Genomic DNA, 25,253 nt, shown 5'->3' with positions numbered 1-25,253 from the left:
TGATTTAAGACGATAAACAACATAATTAAATACAATAAAATCTCCGCACTTAATTTATTTTATAAGTATTTTATTTGTAAACACATAACAAAAAATACAGTTAATTACTAAAAATGTATTTTGAATATTAACTTTGAAAATTAATTTTAAAGATGATTATTAATAACTAGTACCACATATATATTAAATGTTTGTTATATATTTTAATTTCAGCAGGGTGGATCGCTATTCATTTATAATTACGATAAATTAGGCCGTTTAGTCGATGTTGTGCTCCCAACGGGTGAAGTTTTTGAACTTTCATCTCATATATCAATGGAAGATGATGGTTTTGAAGTTAACATACTTACACCGTTGCATAACCCTATAAGTATGATATCATTAGATGGCCGCAGGGATCATATAACCATTAAAATGGAGGGAAATGATTACAAAAAACTTATAGTGAAAAATAGTAAGTCTTCATTTTTTATAGAATAACACATGCCTAATACGCTATAATAGGTATAATAATAGAATAAATAATAATGTCTTATTATCTTTATTTAGGCGCTTCTGCTATTAGCGAAGCTATTAGTTTCAAAAATGGTTCATTTATGTTCCGCTCCAGATCTGGAGAAGTAGTGCAATGTTTTGCGGAATCTAAACATCCTATATTAGAACTGTCTTTGCCGGTAGAAGCTGAGATGTTGCAAGTTTTTAATAGACAAATTTCATCTAGAGGTACTTTGTCAAACATTGTATTGTGGACGTATTCCCTCGTCGGAGATGCGGGCTCTACAAAATTCATTATAAGAAGAAAATTAACTGTAAATATTTAATTTTAAAACAGGAATACCATTTACTATTTATTATGCATTTTTGTTTAGATTAATAATAGTTCTGTTCTCATAATTGATTATAATCAATACACAAGAATTGAGACCGTTTACAGTAGTGATAAGCCATCAACTTCTTTACTCAACATTGCATACAGCCAGAATGGCCTACCTTTATCCTGGACAATTGGTCACTCAAAACATAGTGTTAATATAACATATGACAGGTGATTAAATTAAAACAATTAAATTTCTTTGAAAATTAGCATAATCATAAAAATTTTGTTATAGATTCAATCGCCTAGAATCTTGGAGTTGGGGTGCAGTAAACGAGCAATACAAGTACACTCATCATGGTTTGTGTATAGAAAAGCTATTGAGTCATAGAGGTCCTGTAAAATATCTTTATAACAACTGGAATAAGGCAAGTATTACTGTTAATAAATTAAGTTTATTTTTATTGCTGTTTAAAATTGAAACGAAAGACTTTTAGTACAATCATAGGTATATTATATAGTCACTGAAGTTATAATTAATAAATTTAACAATGGTATTTCCAACAGATATCTGAAATTGAACTTTCTACTCACCGAAAGTTTGGATATTTGTATGACGAATCCGGTGGCTTAAAAAATATTGTTTTGCCATCTGGAACTAAACATTCATTTTCATCTCAAACGTCATTGGGATTCATACGGTACACATATACTCCTCCGGGGTCGACACGAGCTTACTTACAACATTATAGTTATACTGGAGCACTACTTCAAACTGTGTATCCTGGAGATGGTGCCCGAGTACTATACAGATATCGTAGTTCTGGTCAATTATCTCAGGTAAATGTTTGAATGAAACTAGTGAATAGTGATGTTAGGGAGAAATTTTCAGAAGAAATTCTATAACAAAAATCTTTTAATAATTGTTTATGTTTAATTATATTTTAGTTAATTTATGAGTAATTAAATAATAAAGTTTATTTAAAAAATGTATATTTATATAATTTACGAAGAATGTAATTGAGATTAAGCTTTATAAAGCTTATTTAAAATTAAGAATAAAGTTTTACTAATGAAATATATTACTAAGTAAAATTAAAAAATATTTCAAATTTTATAAAATAATAAGGTGATAATTAAAATGAAAAGTTAAATTACATACCTACATTTGAAAAGTTTCAGGAGTTAATCTTTTAAATTTCTCAAAAATTAAATTTTTAAAAAATAATTTATCTTAATGAAATAGTAGTTTACGTGCAATTATTTTAAAATGTCTTTGATTATATTGTAATATATAGGTAGTACATGGAGATGGTATAACAAAAGTTAAATACTATCCAAACACGCAACTGCCAAGTCAAGTATTAAATATCGAAATGGATTTCGAATATCGATGGGACTACCAATATAATGATGGGTTGTTAATCGAAGAAAGAATTGATTATGGGCCTAAGACTGGTCTTAGCAATGCAAAAATAACATACGAATATGACAGTAATTTCAGAGTGATTCTGATTGAAGGTCGCATTGGTGGACAGAGCTTACCAGAAAATCGCATTGAATACAACCCGATCACTGGTAGCAAACAGCTATTAGGTCAATTCGAGGTAAGTTATTTTTTACAAAAATATGTAGAAACATTCAACTACTAAGTAATTATTTATTTATAGCGAAGTACAAACGGAAACATAACAAGACTTACCGACGGAACTGGTATATTTAATCGAGTAACAAATGACTATTTCCAAGTGACACACATGTCCGTCACGATACACCAGATGGAAGTTTTCCGCATGGAGTTTATGTATAATCTAGATGGTCGGATTGAACAATCACGTACTTACACGCATAATGTAGGTGTAAACACTTATACAATCGTTAAGAACTACACGTTTGATGCTGATTGGCAACTAATGTCAGTGGAAGCACAAGAGCCATGGAGTTTTAAATATGATCAAAATGGAAATATGCTCGCCATGACGTACAGGTGCATATAATAATATTAATATTACATATTTATACATGTTATCATAAACATAAAACATACTATTCTTACTAATAACTGTATTATTTTTAAAACACACATGTATACTTTTATAAATGCATAAATACAGTCGAGTCGCGAATTCACGATAACTCAAAAAATTTGACAACTCGATTTTTTTTATTCCCCTAGAAATATAATTATAAATTCGATTTAAATATCTCGAATAATACATAGGTATCTCAAAGTGAATTTTTATCTCCCTTCAACTTCGAGTTATCGCGATTTGACTGTATATAGGTACATATATTAAAATAAATTAAATGGTGCTACAAAAATCTTAATATTTATTTATTTGATATTTAGGGGTAATATGATTCCTATGGAACACAGTGTTATGGATCGAATAGAAAAGTTCGGAGAAGGTCTTTATAGGTATAATAACCGAGGACTTGTTGTGCAAAATGCTAGAGAAGAAAAATTCCAATATAATTCTAAAGGACTTCTGGTAATAAATAACATATTTAAAAAAAAAAAAAAAACTTAATAAAATTCAATAAAAATTAGGTGAGGGCAATAAAAAGAGGCCGATTTGATGTACGATACTTCTACGATCATCTCAATAGGCTTAGTACACGAAAAGATAATTTTGGAAATGTTACTCAGTTCTTTTATACTAATCATAACAATCCAAACGAAGTAAGTTAATAATATTACATAAATTACAATATTATGTATTTACTAACACGTGTTATCCGTTCAACAGGTCAGTAATATATTTAGTCCGAGAGATGGAAAGTTGATGTCGCTAACATATGACGATAGGGGATTTTTAATTTACGCTCAAGTGCATAGATATAAGTATTATGTAGCTACTGACCATTGTGGAACACCTGTCATGATTTTCAATCAATACGGAGAAGGCATTAGAGAAATTATGAGATCTCCATATGGGCACATAGTTTATGATTCTAATCCGTACTTATATTTGCCAATTGATTTTTGTGGTGGACTCTTAGATCAGGTAACTATGATAACTAAAACGTAATTAAACAATAATGTCGTTACATAGAGAATTTAATTGGTGTTTACTTAAGCTTTTAGAATTATTGGTCATTATTTTTTATAACCTAGAAGTCCATCTACTTTTAAGGGGCTCAATTTTCTTAAATAATTTTTGTTAAAATTACAAATTATACATGATTTTACTTCAAAGTTATTGTGAACAAATTACTTCCAGAAATCACATCATTTATTTATATTTTAATTTTTTATTTTGCTTTTGTTTTGAGTTTCTGTTTAAATTGAATCAAACTGACTTGAAATTACTAAAAAAAAATGCTGCATAGCACGCTATCAGTTAAAAATTTAACTATGAAATATTTTACTAATTTTACTAAATGTATTTATTTATATTTACTACAATAATTAATGAAATAAAATCTATCATTTAAAAATAAATTCTTTACAATCATTATTTAAACTTTCGAATTAACAGATATGAATATAATGGTATTTTGTTTTTAACAAAAAACAGGTTACATCATTGGTTCATATGCCCAATGGAAAAGTTTATGATCCTCTAGTCGGACAATGGATGTCACCTCAATGGGAAGGCATGCTAGCTCGTGCAACAGAACCTCAACAATTACATTTATACAGGTTCAATGGCAATGATCCAATAAATGTAATGCCTACTCGACAATACCTTAAAGGTATGTAGTTGAAAAAAAAGTCATATACTTAATATTATATATTGTTTGAAGTATGCTACAGTTATAGAATATAACCATTATATAACCATACATTTTGTATTATATTCTTCTTTTATATATCTCCAAATCTTAATTATTTTCAGTTCAATAGAATATAGAATTAAAATTATTTTTAATTATTCTAAATATAGTCTTAAACTTTTATAGATGAAAAATATTGGTTATCTTTGGTCGGCTACGACTTGAAGCTACTCATGCCTCAGATGCCACAATCCATTTCAACATTCCCGTCATTATTACCATCTATGTCGGCAAGTCTTGGTAACATACCATTGGACATAACATCCGTTTATTTCAATCATTTGACCAAATTGTTGAACAAACGAAAACTCACATCTCTTCCGGAATCCCAAACCCACGCTGACCCGATAATTAATTCATTCAAAGAGAAACCGAAATATTTTGATCCGATGTGGATGACGTTCTACATGAACGATTTAGAAGAGAATGCAGATAGAGGTCCCAAAGCACACGGGACCCAGCCGGGAGCATCTCTAACACCACTTTTTGGTAACGGTATTCATATATCGAGATCATCGGACGGTCGTGTGATTGTACAAAGCGTACCCAACGCCAATCCAATTTATAAGGATGTGTTTACGTCAGTTTTCAACGATACGTTCTTATTACCATTCAGCTTAGTAATGCACGGTGCCCAACAAGATGCTTATTACTTTGTTAAAAAAGACATTTGGCATGCTAATGAAGATAAGGCACAACTAAAGAGATTTGGTTCGCAGATGAATACTACTTTCCACGAAAAAGAGTCCGATAATAATTCTGGAAAGGTAAGGACATTAATTTAATAGTATTCCTAGTTTGGGTAAAATAGTGTACAGTACTTCATCTGTCAGTTTTTCCATCGTATAAAGTACAGACAATAGTATCGTATAATCGAAGTTAGGTAAGTTAGATAATATTTGCAACTCGTTAAATGAAGTATTTAAAGTTACTTTTTTCTTTTTTATCTTGTAAAAAGTGCAAATTTAATAGAAAAAAATTACTCAACTTCGTTAAAAAATATAATTTTTTTTTTAAAACTGAATATTTACACTTGTGCTTAAATCTCAATATTTTTTTATATTGAATTGTTGATGGCCTTTGAAAATTCTAAACTACCATTCATTTTTAGATTATATATTGTTTTGTAGGGGCTATAGTGGGAGGGTCATTGTTTAAATACTTTGCTTAGGGTTTGAAATATGCTCGCTACGCTACTGATGCTAATTGGATGTATGTTACTAACAACTTAAAATGCACTACAATACAAATAATTGATATTGTATATAGAAATGATAAGATGTTTTAAGACAAGTGTTGTCAACATTACCCTTAATTATTTTAAATTTTAAGACTTGACCCCCAAAGTTTTCTGAGTTTTCATGGTATCTATATCCCCTTTTTTTCGTTTCCAGATGGTGGACGTGCGAATACATTGTGCGGACACGGTGATAAATTTGCGGTACGGCACAACACTGGAACACGAGAAACAGCGACTGTTACATCACGCCAAGACGTCTGTGATGCGAAAGGCTTGGCATAGGGAACGAGATCTGTTGAGATTGGGTTTACCCACGAACAAAGACTGGTCGGTCGCCGAGATCGATGAAATACTGAAATCAGGCTATGCCAACGGTTTCGACGGTGAATACATCCGAGACACCGAAAGGTATCCGGAGCTGTGTGACGATCCGTACAACATTAGATTCGTAAAGACAAATTAATGTCCGCGACATCAACGTCGCTTTCACAGCTATTGCTGGACTCTGTAAAATGAATTCTTGTTTATATAAATATATTGTTTAAGAAGAAAAAACAATCATTAAATTGACCAATACTGTTTGTGTGGTCCTTGATTTTAATCATCGGCGATCACAATAGCGTCGTGGGTTGTTTTCCACAGTTACGCTGACGCACAATTCAACCAAAACTGAGATATCGTTGGAAACTACATTATTGTGATTAAAAATAGGTACCTTAAGTGAAATACGACTAGTCAACATCAGATCACTCACATTTTATCCAGTCAACGAGTTGATCTGCAGTATTTGTCTAATTTTAATGCTATATGTGGTTGATTATTATTGTTTGATTGATTGCCATTATTTTTAGGTTAAAATATTGTTATTCTTTTATAATTTCCCTTATAAATGTTATGTGTATAAACCACATATACCAAAGGCTATATTTAAGTCTGGATCATTCAGGTCAAAACACTCGTTCCAGAAACTTTTTAAAACATATATTTTTTTTTCATTTTAATACTTAGGTGTCTATGAGAATTTATGATACAAATAATACGTTCATGTTATCGACATCATTTAGATTGCTTATGATCCTAAGTACGGCCTTGTGTGTACTGTGTATTTTTACTTTATTTGATGTTTTCGTTGATTCGTCCTATAGTGATTTAAAAAAACAAACTTTTTAAATCACTGTATTTTGCTATATTTATTCAAAATGTTAATATTATTACGGTGTGTTTATGTATATTGTTTATTTTATAAACCTTGAGTTTATAACGTCCTTATGGTAAATTATGTATTTTATATAAGTTGAATAATTTATTTCTACTGGCTCAGGATAGAAACCTATTGTTTGATAATGATTCCAATGTTCTTTTATTACAAAGTATATTCGTTTGTACTTAATTTTGCCAAAAACGCCATTTAATCACTTTATTTTTATATTTAAATAATATTCGATTTTGTATGATCAACCCTTATTTATTCAATCCCTGGTGACATTTTTTCTTTTTTTTTAAGTGTCCCATGCATTGAATTTTATGTACAGTTATTACCTAATTTACGGCCACTGTATTATAGGTGCCGAATATCAGTATTAATTACCAAAATTATCATTATCGATGATTTAAGATGAACTTACTTGATGTGTCCAGATATTTATAACATTGTAAAAATACTTATTATCAATATAAATATTTAACGAATAAATTTACTGCATTTACATGTATTTTATTTACATAAAAAATTGTATTCATTTATTTGACATCGGTTACCTAAGATATGGAATAATAAAAAACAATAATTAGCTAGCCCTTTCAAGTTTCACGAGAAACATATTTGTTTTCTTCATATTAGCAATTGATGTGGGTTAAACTAAGATATTTTCAATATGTTTGAATATTTTGATAATTTGATACTTAATCAAGAGAATTGCTATTGTAATGGCACTCGGGTGTGTACATTGAAATAATATGCTATTATAATGGCGCTTGGGCAATAATACCAAAAGTATTGATGCCATTATAATCACAGTTGGGCTTTGAAATTGAAATTATATTTCACTGTTCAATTTGTTGTATGTTAAATGGAATTAAAAATTCATTAAAAAATATTCAGTAACAAACTTTTTATTTTTGTAGCAGCATATAATAAACTTTGATTTTGTAAGTTTACAAGTTCTTTAAAGTAAATCCATTTTATTAGTTGATTATTAGAATAAAACAAAGAATCCCAATCTTCTAATGTGTTTCTCACTAATTTTACCATATGACAAGAATCTAAAATGATATGTTTGTTTTCTTTAGATGATAGTAGTTCAAAGGATGTTTTCAGATCTGGGTACTGTAACTTTGCTCTCAAGATATTTGACATTGCAAGATTATTTACAGCATCATTTCTACCTTTGATTTCTCCTTTTTTCAATTTTAAGTTCATTATATCTTTAGGAAATCCTTTAGAATTTTTTCTTAAAGTGCCTACCATGTGAGTTTCTTTACTTAATAATATATGAGCTAAATTAAGACTTGTATAATAATTATCCATAATTAGAGTTCTACCTTTATTTAAATAATCAGTCATAAGTTGCAACACCACTTTAGAGGCACAAGTTATGTCATTGCTTGTAGGTGTTGTATTTTTACCACTATATTATATTACACTATAATATTGAATCCTAAAAATGAAAGTGAATATTAGGTTTAATATATCAATAATTTTTCAAAAGTAATACCTGTTACAGTATCCCATTCGTGAATATTTGGAAAAATGTCATTAGAAATAAAATCTTGGGAACTATTTGTAGGAGTATTTGAAACTAGAGAATTTGTACTAGGATCTACATTCTACATAAGTATCTAACTATCAGAAAGTTCGTCTGAGCTAGTTGGTATATACTCACTACCAGAATCGTAATTGAAATCTGAGTCATTTAAAGCATCTAAAATATCATCTGAATTCATGGTGTAAGTTTAAAAAATGACGTTTTGGTGATCGATTACTAATTAGGTATTTATTTTTTGATAGCATAATTATTAATTATTGTAATGATAAGGTGATCTGGTGATAATATTAGTATGATATCACACAATGACAGTTATCACATGCATACGATAATGATAAATAAATATTAGAAAAAATAGAAAACAAATGTTCATGGAGCAATAATCAATCTATAACCCTAAATTATAAAAAAATATATACTGAGAGGCCCTGGGTTTTCTCAATGTTCCCTATGCACAATTGTATTATTTGTGTACCACGAGAGTACCCGGGTTCTCTCAGGTAATTATTGATAGATTATTAGTAAGCATTCAAAATAAATATTTTTTCATCTTAGGCATTTTTTCGTATCATCAATAATTAATGAGTTATTGATTTGGTACATTCATGTAAATATTTAAAAATTGTCGTGGTACGCTAAAGCAGGAACGGTGAGAGAACCTGAGCACCCTCATGGTAGCCAACGTGTTAAGGCAAATTTTCTTAATGCAAATGTTATTAATTGTCCGTGTGTTAAATTAAATTTGGTTTTCATTATAAATGTTTTCACATTCAACTAAACTACTGTTGTCTACACCAAAGTCAATGATCGGAATTTCTTTAGAGTCTTAAGGTAAATATGATGTACACTGAACTGACATATACACTTATGCACATATATGAATGTATAATTTTATCAGCTATAAAATGTATAATGTGTCATGGTTCGAAATAATGCATATATTTTACAAAAAACGCAAAAAACATAAACATTCTACGTTAAAGTTGCAACTCGAGCTTACGCAGCGCCACCTATAGCCGTTTAATCGTACGGCTCATTTCAGTAGGTATATTTTTACATGCGGGCGGCCGTACGAGTTTGGTTTCCTTATTTTAGTCTTCATGATTACGGATTCATTATAACGGTTTTTGGCAGTGACTTAAATTACAGTTGTTTCAATTAGGTATATAAATTATATTTATATATTTAAAAAAAGAATTACACACGAAAATAAGTAATAACAAGTGCGCAATGCAATTGAATTATTTTCTACGAATGTGGGAACACGGAATAAGCGAATGACGTGCGACTGCGATACGATAGGGATTAGCGATACTGTGATGCGCGACGATTAGAAATAATATTTATTTTAAAATTGACGAATTCCTTATTAATAGCAGTATAAAGTATAAAACAGTGAGCTATCTTTAGTAAATTTTTATTTGATAAAAATTAATATTTTACGTAGTTATTAAATTATTTAATGTCTTACTTCTGTTAGTTATCTAACCGTAAAATATCAAAAGGTTAATATTTTATTACATAACTATAACCAAATTGTCTTTTAAATAATGGTAAAAATAAATTTTTGGCGTTGTAAAAAATATATTCCTACTTCACGTGTCACGTCTCTAGTATAATTTCACTCTCATGCTCACATATACGTGTCAATTATTCAATAAAAATATAAAATTTACTTTTTAAATTTGTGATAACTTTATTTGACAAAAAATCAAGGTTAGGTAGGAAAAATTGAAAAATAAAACTAAATTTAAACCAAATAATATTTCTTCTTGTAGCCTGCAGAGTAAATATATTAATATACAACAATAATAGTATGTTTAACGTACCAATAACGTCAATAAAAAAATTCAACTTTTCAAAATTGTTCGTCACTCTATAACTGTTGCAGGAACTGATCAATTATTTTGAAAAATTATTTTAATAAAAATTATCCGAGAAATTCTAATTCTATGTATATTGTATACATATCATAGATGTTAAATTTGAATTGTTAGCATTACTTATAAAATGTCGAAATAGAGTGATTTAAACGAAATGGTAAAAAGTAAAGTTCATTATATTTATAAAAATAAAGAAATTACACTTAGTGTTCATAATAATGAAAAAAAACAAGAAAAATTTACCTAACTTAGATTAGGTACCCAATATAAAATAAAATGATGCAACGTTTATTAACCGAATTACTGGTGTTAAATTTATTAGAAAACGTATTCATTAACTAATAAAACCATTTATTACAAATACTTGAAATACTATTCGTTTCAAATATGTTATGTTAGGTACACGTCCTTTTTTTAAAATTAATAATAAAATCTAATCGCTCAAATACTTTATTGAGTTTATTGATTACATGCAGAGTTATGGATACTTAATATTTCGATTAATTTCTTTACTATTAATATTATAGTAGGTTGATATAATTTTTGATGAAAACATTGTATTTTTTAAATATGTATTATTAAAATAATATTTATCTATATCATATTATATTATTGTTATTAACTTTGGAGTTAGTAAACCCTTACTATAAATGTAAAATAGTGCTTACAAGTTTATAGTTAATATTATTATTTTAAAACTAATCTACATTAGTATACCTAGTAAAATTTATAATATTTACCTATATAAGTCGTTGTAAGTCACTCATAATATTTTTGAATTATAACAAACAATCAGCATCGTTATTCATCGTTTAAATATGCTATTTCGTCCAATTCGAACTACAAATTTAATATCTGTAAAAATTAATTGAGTTTATATATTTTTTTAGTTTTCGTATGAACTACTTAAAAGGAACATTGTCTTACATTTTTAAATCTTAACTGTAAATATTGAAGAGTTTATACATTTTATAAATTTTTCTGATTTTAACTTCTGATACATAAATAAAAAAAACTGCAATTATGTATTTTTAATATTTTCATAAGGATATAAGAACAACTCATGTGGAGTATTGTATTAAATTTTTAAGAAGACCCAACGAATATTTTTTTAAACGTTAATTATAAAAAAAAAATTTTTTTCTGTTTATTTTTGAAATTTTTACTTTAGACTATATAATTTTTTTTCAGAAATCATCTCCAAATTGAAAATCTATGCATTTTTTACTACCACAAATAGAGATGACAGATAGAAAAAAAACATGTCATTGTAAAATCAATAGGTATATTCACGATCCACTCAGAATCTATGCCAGATCCAGATAAAAATAAATTAGGTATAAAAATGTTCAAACGTCCCGCGTCTGTATAGAAACAGAAAAGTTTTTAAGAAAAAAAAAATACAAGTAGCTAACACAATATGTAATAAATGACCTATATTAACGAAAACCACGAATCGCGAAATATTCTTGTGGTAATCGGTAGGCGATACCCCTCTCTCTCGAATGTAGAGGAACGGTTTAGCAACACAACGGAAAACGCGTTGTACCTTTATATAATGTAATATGTATATATATATATATTATATTATATACCTGAGTGTGCGGGCACGCGTTATCCGGTCGTCGGCGGCATTGATTTTCGTCGAGTGTGCAAAAATGTTTGTTTGCATTCCTTTTTACACGGTGGTTAAGCAATACATCGTCGAAACCTCTCCGCAGAACACCTCGACCGACCCCGACTGATGATAGCCCGCACATGTTGTTATTGCCGCCGGTCAAATCCAAACGTGCCGTATCGCATCACGTAAAAGTTCTATCGATATCGGGTATCGCGTGGGAGTTGATGGGAAGTGGACGATGTAAGTGCATCGATAATAATCAATTTTGCGTTTGTAATTAGTCGTTTGTGGTTTGTTCGACTTGCAGGCACGGTACCAGGCAAGCTCCACTTTGGCCGCTGTTTTGTTGCGTGATACTCCTCGAAACCGTCGGTGGAGCGAAGCCAAAACATTCCGCTCATTTGGATCCGCACTGGGACAATTTTAAGGTAAGTTCGTCTAACAGATCTGACGTTAGCTACTTGAGTACAACTCGTTTTGTTATATGACCGACTTTCTGAGAAAACGTGTGTAGAAATAACACTGTGTAGTTAACAATTAAATGGACCTATATGGATCTTTATGACACTACACTTGTACACAGTACACGAAAAGAATGTATTTAATTACATTTTTTTTTTAGTTTACGTATTTTTTCGTTAAATAATTCATAGATAGTAAATATTTTATTACTAATAATAAATGTATAAAGTATCAAATGGTATTTAGAACAAAAAAATACATTAACTAAAAAAAAAATTTAATTTAATACATTTTTTTCAAAGTTATACCTAGCCCCAACTTCGCCAATTTTTGGTTTAGATTACATGTTGATAGATCAAAATTGCTTGAAAAAAATTGATTAATTCGAAAATGATATTAAAAATAGTGGTTACCATTAAAAAAAAAAAATAATGTTGCGCATGCGAAAACTACACGAGTTAAAAAAATTGTAATTCATAGGAACTTATGATCCGTTTGTCTAATTTAACGTCTCGCAAACAGAATTGAACAATATTTAAAGGGTAATGAGTGATAAAGTGTACCCTGTTTTCTGGGACACACGGTATATATATTGTTATTATATTATAATTTCCACCGAATATTCATATTATAATTTACTAGACATCTTATGATTTGTATAACATTTTGTACTATTTATATATATATTTGAAATTTGCCATTTATTTTTAGTTTTTCGACAATATTATGATACATAATTTCTTCTAGGTAAAAATTACATTTAATTTAAAGTTTCACATAAAGGTTTTTCTAACAGGAATGAAAAATATCGAAAATACATGGTCGATTTTTTCATAAATGTTAAAGAATATAATATTTTTACGAAATCCATCAACATTTTCAACAGTATTATTTAGGCAGGTGTTTCCATAAATATTTAAGTTTAACACCTTAGGTTTGAAAATTAAAAACAAGATTCTTTATACATTTTTACGATTGGAAATTTAAAAAATGTTTAGAATAAAATCACATATTAGGTGGTACGTATGGTTATGACTTATGAGTGATCGAAATTATATTTTTACGACATTGTAATATTGTAATATTGTACATTAAAATGTATAATACCTATAACGACTTATCCTCATACAATTTTTGTTATTTTGTTGTAATTTAAAAAAAATAAATAATCGTAGAAACTTAAAATATTCCACCATTATTTAAATTATTATTTTCTATGACATTTTAAAAATATTTAGACTTATTTCAAGCTATTTAAAATTTTCTATTTTTTAGTTTATTTTTTAAATACGCAATAAAAAGAGGAAAAATATAGATAATCGCTTTGCTGTACAAAAGTTGTCAATTTTACCACGTCATTGATTAATTCACTGTAATGTGTATATTAAATTTGAATTTAATGAATTAATTTATACCTACGGAAACGATTCTGATCAACGACGACCTGTCAGCCTATATTACTAAATATATTTCGCGATATATGAAACAATATCGATTTTGTTGAATTTTGCTTTATCTTAAGAAAAATCATTAAAAATATTTATCTCTTCAAATATTACTACAAAAATCTCTAATTTAATTTTTTTAACTTTCATTTAATATACTTCTTATAAAAGCGCTTGGAATTAAATGTATGGTTTGTAATGATATTAATTATTTGTATGATGTATAAATTAATAAGTATGTGCGTAAATTAATATAAAGGTACTAGAAAATTTGAATAATTTTATATAGTTTAATCTTATGAGTTGTGAGTTTGTGACATATACAAATAGCTGTTTGTCTTTTTTTTAATATGATTAAATTGAAAATAGTAAATATTTAAAATTAAATTAAAAAGAAAGAAAGTAGGTAACTACTCATCTGTTGTAAAATAGCCAATAGATATCGAGTGTACCTCATCATACAGATACTTTGAGAAATACTATATCAAAGTATATTTTTTTAATGTTTAAAATTTGTATTTGAGTTGATACTTAAAAATAATTTGAATACCTTTGTCTTTTACTCAAGGTAAATACCCACTTTATAAGACTGGGCTGAAACTATATACGTATAATACCTACTTTATATACTTATATAATAATAAAATATTACGATGATAATTCATCAGTGTATAATTCATTAAATGTGTAAATATACATTAAGTCAAACGATGATATCAATTATTTAAAATATCTATTGCCTCTTTGAAGATTGCAAGTACTTGAAGTATATCAATAATAAATAATGTTATCTATCGCCCAAAGTTGTTACTTGTTAGTCTCAAATAATTAAAGCAAAACCAAGGGTTTTGCATAAATTAATGATTTTACGAATAAACGTGTTATTCTCGACTTATATGACCCAAGATACCATAAGGTACAAAGTTCTTGATCCACGAGCTTACAAATTAATTTATATACATAACACTTTTAGGGACAATTTTGACTTAACGAAAAATTGGGACCTGATAAGTAAAACTTTTTGATTATAAATTATATTTCGAGAACAACCATTTTTATGTACTTATCAACGTAAATAAAATAAAATAAAATATATTTTATTTATATGTATGTGTGTGCTTAACAATAAATATTTTATTTTAGATATATATATATAATATAATATATAGTATATATATTTATACTTCGTTTACAAAAAATGTATTATATTTTTTTTTATATAAATATTCCAATTAATGTAAATTATTTTTTTAAACTATAAGTAATATGGTAAGTTGGATAACATTTTGCATTTATTAAATTATTAATTGTTATAAAAGCATATATCTATTTATATCATGAATTATTGTTATTAACTTTAAAGTCAATACTGACTTACTGTAGAAAATATTGTGAATTTTCAATTTCATACTCAATCACATCAATTCGTTAATATTCTTACTTCAAACAAAAATGAAAAAAATGTAGAAATGTTTTTTTTAAATATTTTTTATTGAAATAAGTAAAACTAACGAGTTATTATGTATTATAGTTTTTAACTTTTTAACTAAGCATAATATTTTTTAACAACATGAAATTAAATAGAAATTTTAAATTCTTTAAGTATCTAGTTTAAAATTTGATTTTAAATCTTAAAAAAAGTATGCACCACCTATTCAAAACAAAACTAAATTTATTTTCTTTACTATTATAAGAAAAAAAATTGAGAAACTTTAGTCTTTCGAATAGGTAGGTATAAATTATTATTTTTATAAATTTAAAATTTGTCCATAACTATTTTATCTATTTTTTAGTTTTGACCTCCCTCCTCCGCAAATAGACTAAAAAAAATTTGCTAATAGAAATTACAAAGTTAAATATTTTTATTGTTCCTAAGGTGACTATAAGATATATCAAAATTTATATGTAAAACCAATACATGTGTTGCTCTAAAATGGTACTTATATTTAGCTAAAATTTAGTATTTAAAAAAAAATTAATTGTATGTGGTCAAATTACTTCAATTATTATAGACACAAATGTTATAACAAATTTTCTTATCTTTTAAATATTTGTTTTTATACAATCTTTTAGAAACTTGTAATTTTAGGTATGTATTTTATGTTGTAATTGTAACATACTATTCGTACTGTATTAAATTTTGTCATAACCTTTTATTGTTACGAAAATATCAGAATTCAATAAATAATATAATTTAACGCAACGTAAAATCAACTGACCGAGCTTAAAAACCAGGTCTCATACTGTATGATGATTTAGCATTTATTTCAAACCTATAATAACAATAGAATACCTGGATTTTTTTGTTTAATAATTAGTTTTGTATTTGTCTAGTTAAGTAAAAATTAAAAACTAATAACACTTGACATATAATATGTATAATTCATTATCTATTTAGATCGATTTTTTTTATTTCTTATAAATGCTTTCATCATACAATGGAATGGACTAAATATAAACATAGTGGTCTCTACAGTTAAACTGTAGATCAATTCAACAATATTATGTTTGTTAATAATATGTTAATAAAAATATTTAGATATAGCGCTAGGTAATAAAATGTAATTATTACTTTAGTAATATTATAATTTTATCAATACTTAGTTAATGCTTAATTCCACCTAAATTAAAATATTAGGTTATTGAGGATTTATTTGGATCGACCAACATTTTGTCAATTTAAATATTTTAGATTCTTGGTGGATTAATTATTGATGCATTGATCTGATCATACAATGATGTGTAATTTTTTTTTTTGTCTGTCATCACCTTTTTTGGTAGTGAAAACTTAATTAATTAAAAATTCGATTTTCAACCCGAAGAGAATTTTAATAGCTATCCAAATGATACTTTAGAGGTAAAAAAAAACGGAAATTTTTACGCAAAATCAATTTTCCAAACTCAAAATGTGGTTATCACGCAACTTGACAATAATTCTATAAGCTGTTATTCTTTCATTTTTAAATAACAATTTTACCGCTAGATGGATGTACATGTACCGTCCATTAAAATTATTCGCTTTTTTTGTGCCGAATCTGGTCATCTATGCAGTAACGTTGTAAATCCAGAAACTACAAATTTTTACAACTAGATTGTGTCATATCTAACACAATATGCACGAAAGGTTAATTTATGACCTATATCGCTATATCCATTGAATTTATACTATGATTATTTATCACAAAATAATTATATTACTCTACATGACTTGGGTACCTATGTTTATAATTTATAACTTATTACTTATTATAATGTTTAAATAATCAGAAGATAATATTTACTTAGGTAATAAATCGTTATTTATATTTTATAGGCGGAACATAATAAAACATACATAAGAAATAATGAACACCACCATCGTTCAGCGTGGGAGGAGAACTTTCATCACATTAATAGACACAACGAAGAGGCCAAAAGTGGAAAACACAATTACACACTGGATTTGAATCATTTAGCTGATATGGTAAACAATTTTCAATCTAAAATAATTTTGTTATTTTGAGCAAATGTTCTTATAATTTGTTTATAATTTGAACTTCAAATTTGTTAAACAACATTTGCGCTATAAATATAATCTATAGTGTTAGATTATAATTTATTTCCGCAAAAAATCATGATCATCAATTAACAAATTTAATTTGTTTGCACAAAATACAAAAGTATAGATGGATCTATTTTTCATTTTTTTTCTCAACATCCGTAAGACCGTAAACTTAATGGCCATGACATATGGTGACAACATTAATTTAAAATATCCAAAAATGTATTGGATATTCTTAGAACTTTTTTATAATTTATTGAGTGTTCGTTAAAAATGTATTACTCAGCAATTTTTCTATAGCTCCTCTGAGTTCATACACTAATTGCTAATAACACTTTAAATACCTACTACGGTTTGTTGAATATGTTACTTGATTTATTGGAACTTGGTTTGTTTTTATATTTGTTACGAGACCTTTCCAATTATTTTATCTAGATAATCCACGAAACTGTTTGGATACCAGTTAAAAGTCGGTTTCGTTTTCGAAATCATTTTTTTCAATGAATTTTTTCTTAAAAATTTAAGAACTTGTGGAGTATAACATTTTAATTGTATATTATAATAATTAATGGTTGAAAATTTAAACTCTTAAAATCACTAAAAATGCATAACTACAGGCATTTTGATAAATAAGCTTATAAATAATAAAAAGTTCGAAAATAGTAAATAAAATCTGGTATATTTATGTGCATATGTATTACTAAATTAGGTATAATTCAAATTTCAACCGATCTAGCAATTTTAGTATTATTCTATATTGTTATAGTTATCTCTAATTCAATTTAGGTAGGGTAGATAGTTATATGATAGTCGATAATAGCAATTTTAATGTAAGCTAATTACGTATTAAATATTATAAATGAAACGTATAAAATCTATTATTATTAGATAGGTACCTACATAAATATTATTTCATGCATGATATTTATATTATGTAAATGCAACAGTGACAAAAATATGTTGGCATTATTTAATAAATTCAATAACATATTGTTCAGTGATAAAATTTCATAATTATCTATCCAAAGATCTATCGAATGTATCAGTCTGTAGTTCATGATAATAATTAATAAGGTCTACACTATTTATTGATATGAACAATAGAACAAATGACAATGAACATTTTTTTATAATATTATATACCTACTTGAAGTTTTTATGTTACATTTTGTTATTATTTAACAGGTATTATAAATTGTATATTTGTATTAATATATTATTTAAAAAGTTAAGTGCAACAAATTACTTAAAATATTTTTGATTATTAATTTAATTTAATTTATCACATAGATATATTCTAGATAATAAAAGGTGTATTTTTCTTCTTGTAGCTTCACAGCTCTGTAAAAGTTTCGGCTGCCATTGTGAAGCCACTAGGGCTAGGGCACACACGAATTGCCTCCAATTTTTAGTGGTGACTTTCTTGCACTGGGGTCAGCTCCGATAGATATAGCTAATCGATTTCTAGTTCAAATCACAAACAATATTTTTTATAAATAATAATTGGAAGTGCAATACACGATGGTTAATATAATATTAAACAAGTAATGCATAACCATAAAAAAAAAAATCAATATACCTATTAATACAATGTAGTACTTATCGTAATGTTTTTGAGGTTTAATTTCAATACTTCAATGTTTTTTTATGAATTAAATAAACTATTTTTTATTTCGATTTATATCTTTCTTAAATTAATGTTTACGAGTATGTATTGATTAGTTCTATAATTTGTATTTGTTGATTATACCTATAAAATGTTTCTAATCTAATAATATGTTTTTCAAAAAAAATTATTATTATTTTAATATATTAGTATTTTTAAATAAATGAAAAATAAGCATTACTTACCAAAAGTACTAATGAATTCGCGTACATGTATATATAAATATATGTATAACTTGTACATACCAATGAGGTAGAAATAACTGGTCCTAGCTTATAAAAAAAAATAATCACTAACAATGATTAAATGGAAAAAAAATATTTAATAAGTTATTTGGTTAATCTAAAAAAGGTTTTTAATTTTCTATATGCTTAAATGTGATGGAATTCAATATTTAACAAAAATTGGTTATTGATGTTTTGAACAGCTTAATACTTAAAAAAAGATTAATAATACGTATAAATTAGTAATGAGTAATGTTGTAATATTTTATATGTAGCTTAGATAGTTAAATGTTAAAAGTTTTTACTAAGTTGTGTATAATTAAAATGTAAAGTAAGTACATTAAAATAGTGATTTTGAGATTGTGTTGTATTGTGTGTAGTTCTGTTGCTACTCGAAAACTTCCCATGGGGTTTTAGTCAGGTAGATTAAAATTGAATTTAAAACCACAATAATTAAATTACGGTTAATTAATTTTGTTAAACAATTCGAACTCTAATGAATTTATATGAACCAATGGAGTAACCATTAACCAACAGGATGTTTTATTAGTGTAATTTGTTATTTTGTTATGGCTACTTATAACTTTAATGAATAATTATTTGTAGTATATAAACAACTGTTATTATCCATATTAAAATATCATATATTTTATAAATATTTTAATAAAATTATACACTAATGACTAATATAGTAACCAATATCTTATGTTATATATATACTATAGTCTATAGTATTAACTATTATTATATGTAATCTAGCAAGCACACATCTACAGATGTGAACAATTTAATTGTCTATAGATTTACATTTCAAGTATAATAAAAACGATTAGTGAGTTGTATAAAAAAAGTTTTTGATAATTGATCGCGATTGTGTACATCTAGGTACTATAGATCCTTCTCACTTCTGTATTATCATTTACCTAACTTCTACCTTTATTCAACTAAATAGGTAAAAATATGCAATAATCGTTTATAATTATTATATAAACTAAAATTTTCTGGTAAAATAAGGTATTGAGAAAAAAATAACTTTTAGAACTTTAGGTAGATAGGTGTATAAAATATGTGTCAAAACGTTTTAAAAAAATCCAGTATATTGTACGGGTTTACTGTATTTGAAGGGTGAAATTTATACATAAGTCCGGGAAAATGTTATTCACTTATAAAATCCTATTTCGATGTATACTCTCTCCACATTTATTACATTACTGTATAAACTTACTATACGCGTGACGGGTTTAAATTTATATACAAGTCTGGGTAGATAAATGTTATTCATTAATACCTACAAAATCGTGACAAATTTATTCATTTATACCGGTAAATCATATCCCGAATTCAATATGTCACGCACTCACACGTACATACACATATAATCTTTATTACTTTGTTTTTTTAAAAATTAATTTTAAACTTTCTAATATTATTGAGCATTAAATTATAAATATTAAAATATATAACATTATGAGTTGTCTGTAGAGAGAAGCCCGTAACTGTTTTTTTTGTAGTAGGTTTATTTTGTAGGTATATTAATATTTTTAATTTTGCGAATTCAGCACTCAAAATACACCAAAAGTTTCACTGATATGTATAATATATAATTAATTAACATTATTATTTGAATTAATAAATTCTAATTTACTAGAAAAATAATAATCAAACTAGCAAGTATTGACACATGTATAAATAGTATGATTGCTTCACTTATTAGTTATTTGCTTAAATTTTAATAATAAATAAATAACACGGTTTTTAAATACAAAAAAGCATTGGACGAGTGTCGACATAAAGTATCTAATCTAACCGATATTAAGAGACGACTAGACACTCAAATGCGACCTTCGTTACTCTCACTCGAAAAAGTACCAGACTGACGACTGTCGTCAAGGGACCGTAACCAACGCAATCAAGAATTCACTTAACGGGTCCACTGACGACTATTGACACTCCAAATCTAAAATTTAATAGTGTTTCCACTTCAGAATCAGCCATCAATGGTATCAATGACACATAAGACATCGTTATCAATGTTATCATTCATCATCATCACCAAATTATAAAAAATAACTTTCAAGTTTCAACTTATAAAACTCAAGACTAGAGACTATCAGTATCTGTTCAAAAGATCGAGACGTATTTCCGACCTAGGGTATTTACTTGTGGAACGAGTTAAATAGGCAGCTAGTAAAAATACCTCTCAATATACATGTTGTCAACATTATCAATTTTACAAAATCAACTTACCCCATACAATTTTTTTATTATTTTGTAAAAATAATAAATAGCAAGATATAATTATGATGTAACAATTTCTAAAATATGTTTTACATACCTTGACTAATATGTATTCACTGTAGTATTTAAAAAAAATAATTAAAACTAGGATAACGAAGTTTAAAAAAAAAAATTTTTTTTTTAAATATATGACACATAATAGTTATGAAGTAATTTACTTTTAATTATCAATTGTTCGTATAACTTGACTTCATCAGCATTTGTATTAATGGGTTTTTTTTTGTTGGAAGTCGTAAGCATAAAAGTTCCTATTCTCCGTTCAATGGATTCCACAAGCAAGTTTGAATTACTTTTAAAATTAAAAACAATGGTCTCAAGACACCCAGAAGAAATTAAACATGTAAACTAGTACAATACAAAAACTCAAGCAATTAAATTTTTTTCCTTAATGAATAACTGGCTCTGGTTGCCTTAAATCACCAGCACACAGCATAATTTACATTTTACACACATTTTTTCTCCGTTAATTTATATATATCTTATATATATATATCATCAATATCGACAATATATTTATTATCGGATGACTTCATTGTTATCAAAATTATACTGATACCTAATGCATAAACTTTATTCTTATATTATATATAATATAGTAGTTGCAAGTTAGCGAAAAGAAAAAGAAAGCATGTCCCACGAGTCCACAGATAACGACCAAAAAGTTATCTCAAAGTTTAAAAATTGTTCACCTACACTATAGGCATACATATATACAGTTATTTATGAATTCACAAAGTGTATATACAAAAATAAACTAAAACATTTTTGTATAAGACATAGTTCCTGGTAAACAATCTGTTTTCATAGGATAAAAAAGTTTTGACATTTTACATTTAACGTTATCTCAGGTTACCTACTATAATATATTATATAACATCGATATACTTACGTTATTCACATTGCTGATGATTAGGACCCGGATTTCAATGCATAGTGCATTATTTTGTGTGTGCTTTAGATTCCAAGTTTGCAAAAAGGTTCAGTGAATCACTGTTCTAGGAAAATGCATTCCAAGTACATAATTCGTTTATATGACACATACTTCAAACTTCAAAGATGAATAAGTTCTCTATTAGATATTCAAAAAAAAAAAGGTTTTAAAATGCATATGTTTAAAATTAAATTAAATATTATAAATTAACAAATGTTTATTAAGAGTACTTATTTTGTGCTATTTATATTATAGATACATTTGTCAAAATAAGGGTTGTAAAGTAGAATAATGACCCCTGCTAGACATTTATTTAATTTAACAACCTATAACATTCCCAGCGCTTTTTCTTATTACTCAATATTTTAAATTATATGACAAAAATGGAATGAATTGCATAAGAAAAAATCCCCGCTATATAAAATACAATTTGGATGACTCTAATATATATATATATATATATATATTTCAAATTATGGTGTAATAATAACAATAAATAAATTTACAATGGTATCTTTTATAGTTTTATGTATTTTTATACTCTTAAGTACTTTACATTAACTTATACATTCATTTTTGGAAATTGTATAAAAAATATATAATCAAAAACATTTTTGTTAAATGTAAATATCATTAGTTGAATTTGTAGTGGATAATTCAACTTGACCTCAACGCTTATAAGAGTCGAAAAATAGAAAATGCTACGTGGGAAGTATAATTGTATAACTTAAAATAACAATATTAAGTGCCTTTATATAGATTTAAGTATAATGTAGTAATAAAAATGCATACGGTAACTTAAAAATAAAATATTAGCCAATATAATATTGTGTATTTACAGAAATTATAAATTTATCTATAACAAATAAGATAGTAGGTTGTGGGACACTTTGTACGGTCACGTAAAAAAAATTTATTAATTAATTAAAAAATATTTCAGATAGAAAAAAATTCATACATTTTACGTAATTTATTATTACAAATTTAATACATTTAATAGGTACAGGTAATCCTATAGTTTTATTGTAAATTTCTAATAGAAAAAAATAAATAGTTATTAATATCATAAGATAATAATATATACATATTATTTATAATTTTAAATTATTGTGGACTAATCTTAAAAACAATTTTTTTAAATTATTTAGTGTTGATATAAATTTTAGGCTTAGTCAAATATTTTGAAAATATATTACAATATTTACAATAGTAATACGCATATCAGTAATATAGACGGCCGTTTCCGCTCATAATTGTTTTTCATACACAATTATTTATCAATTTATCATTTTATAAATATGAATTTTATTTAAAGAAATAATATCTAATGGTCGTTTAAATGTAAATAATTTCTACAAATGATATGTTATGTATTTTTAGAAAGTTTTATTTTTCCATATAATGATAATTTTGTAATTTTTACAGCCTATGCATCTGTACAATAAACATTTTACTAGTCTTTCATCAAGCAAATTAACCAAAAGCACAGATATGCATACTGATCCGTCTCAACATCATACGAAATCAATTCCTGAAGAGGTACGTAATCATAATTAATTATTCTTATTAGTTATTACAATAGGAATAGTTAGGACTGTTAGCATAAATGATTAACTGGTACCCTATAATGGCATCAAAACAATGGTATTTTATTTATAATTTCTTAGGATGATAACAATAAAAATTAACCTTTTAAAAATCAAAAATATTATCAATAAAATAAACTGCAAAGTTTAAAGAAAACGTTCGGAATGGTTTCTAGCTTAACAAATAACCCTAAAAATAATGGATAAATTAATTTTTTACAAATTTAAATGTTATTTTTGTAGTATTTAACTTTGAATAATTTGAATATTTTGACTCGTAAAGACGTGCATTTACTTTAAATCAGCGAGCATAAAATATTCCCTAAGGTAATGAAAATGTTTTTTTGACAAATATAAAGATGGAGGTGATTTTTTTTTTTTGTTAATTTTATAGCAATGTATTTGTATTTAATAATGTTATGGACATTGAATTGCGTCTATTTTTATGTAAATTTTACATTTTCTTCGCGGGCTACGTATAAGGACGACATTATCCGTAAAACCACTAAAGGCTTTTTTTCCGGTCGACAGGTTGACTGGCGGGAAAGAGGGTTTAACACGCCCGGATGGAATCAATTGGACTGTGGTGCGTGCTATGCTTTCAGTATAGCTTCCATGCTTGAAGGACAGCTGTTTAAAGCCACGGGAGAGTTGCACACATTAAGGCGAGTATAAAAAAAAAAAAAAAATGAAAAAAAAAAACCAAAAGGAAACGAAACCCAAAACGTACAAGACTTTACTTTTGATGTTATTGTCTTGGGACATGTTTAGCTCGCAACAAATCATCGACTGTTCAATCGCATATGGAAATCTCGGTTGTTCCGGTGGATCGTTGAAAAACACATTGCAGTATCTCCGGAGAGTCGGGGGAATTATGCAAGGACTCGAGTATTCGTATAAAGCAAAGGTGAGTACGTCAAATTTTTTTCACAGAAAAACTTTTTTTAATATATAGGTCACCCAGTTAACGACGTATATAAACCGAAACGTTTATAAT

At 26.8% G+C, this 25,253-nt stretch overlaps 2 protein-coding genes across 3 annotated transcripts in view; both read left to right on the top strand.

Moving 5' to 3' along the window:
• The window catches only part of LOC132927516 (teneurin-a), a 35,329-nt gene extending 28,921 nt beyond the window's left edge, over positions 1-6,408 (top strand). Inside the window, exons 23-35 of one of the 2 annotated variants that reach the window (XM_060992057.1) lie at positions 217-454; positions 550-809; positions 870-1,045; positions 1,110-1,242; positions 1,382-1,654; positions 2,113-2,421; positions 2,485-2,801; positions 3,165-3,306; positions 3,366-3,497; positions 3,565-3,822; positions 4,336-4,513; positions 4,721-5,361; positions 5,989-6,408. In XM_060992057.1, coding sequence (XP_060848040.1) covers positions 217-454; positions 550-809; positions 870-1,045; positions 1,110-1,242; positions 1,382-1,654; positions 2,113-2,421; positions 2,485-2,801; positions 3,165-3,306; positions 3,366-3,497; positions 3,565-3,822; positions 4,336-4,513; positions 4,721-5,361; positions 5,989-6,297 — 3,366 coding nt within the window. In that variant the 3' untranslated portion in view covers positions 6,298-6,408. Of the gene's footprint in view, positions 1-213; positions 455-549; positions 810-869; positions 1,046-1,109; positions 1,243-1,381; positions 1,655-2,112; positions 2,422-2,484; positions 2,802-3,164; positions 3,307-3,365; positions 3,498-3,564; positions 3,823-4,335; positions 4,514-4,720; positions 5,362-5,988 lie in introns of both variants that reach the window. The other variant, XM_060992056.1, reaches the window with a different exon arrangement.
• Positions 6,409-12,080: 5,672 nt separating this feature from the next.
• LOC132926500 (procathepsin L) overlaps positions 12,081-25,253 on the top strand; it is a 40,555-nt gene continuing 27,382 nt past the window's right edge. Inside the window, exons 1-6 of the mRNA XM_060990866.1 lie at positions 12,081-12,343; positions 12,411-12,531; positions 17,324-17,473; positions 24,096-24,209; positions 24,788-24,921; positions 25,028-25,163. Coding sequence (XP_060846849.1) covers positions 12,342-12,343; positions 12,411-12,531; positions 17,324-17,473; positions 24,096-24,209; positions 24,788-24,921; positions 25,028-25,163 — 657 coding nt within the window. The 5' untranslated portion in view covers positions 12,081-12,341. The remainder of the gene's footprint in view (positions 12,344-12,410; positions 12,532-17,323; positions 17,474-24,095; positions 24,210-24,787; positions 24,922-25,027; positions 25,164-25,253) is intronic.

The sequence above is a fragment of the Rhopalosiphum padi genome, chromosome 3, assembly GCF_020882245.1.
Source record: "Rhopalosiphum padi isolate XX-2018 chromosome 3, ASM2088224v1, whole genome shotgun sequence".
Taxonomy (NCBI): Eukaryota; Metazoa; Arthropoda; class Insecta; order Hemiptera; family Aphididae; genus Rhopalosiphum; species Rhopalosiphum padi.
Note: the sequence above shows the minus strand (reverse complement) of the source record. Positions and strands in the feature narration are given on the sequence as shown.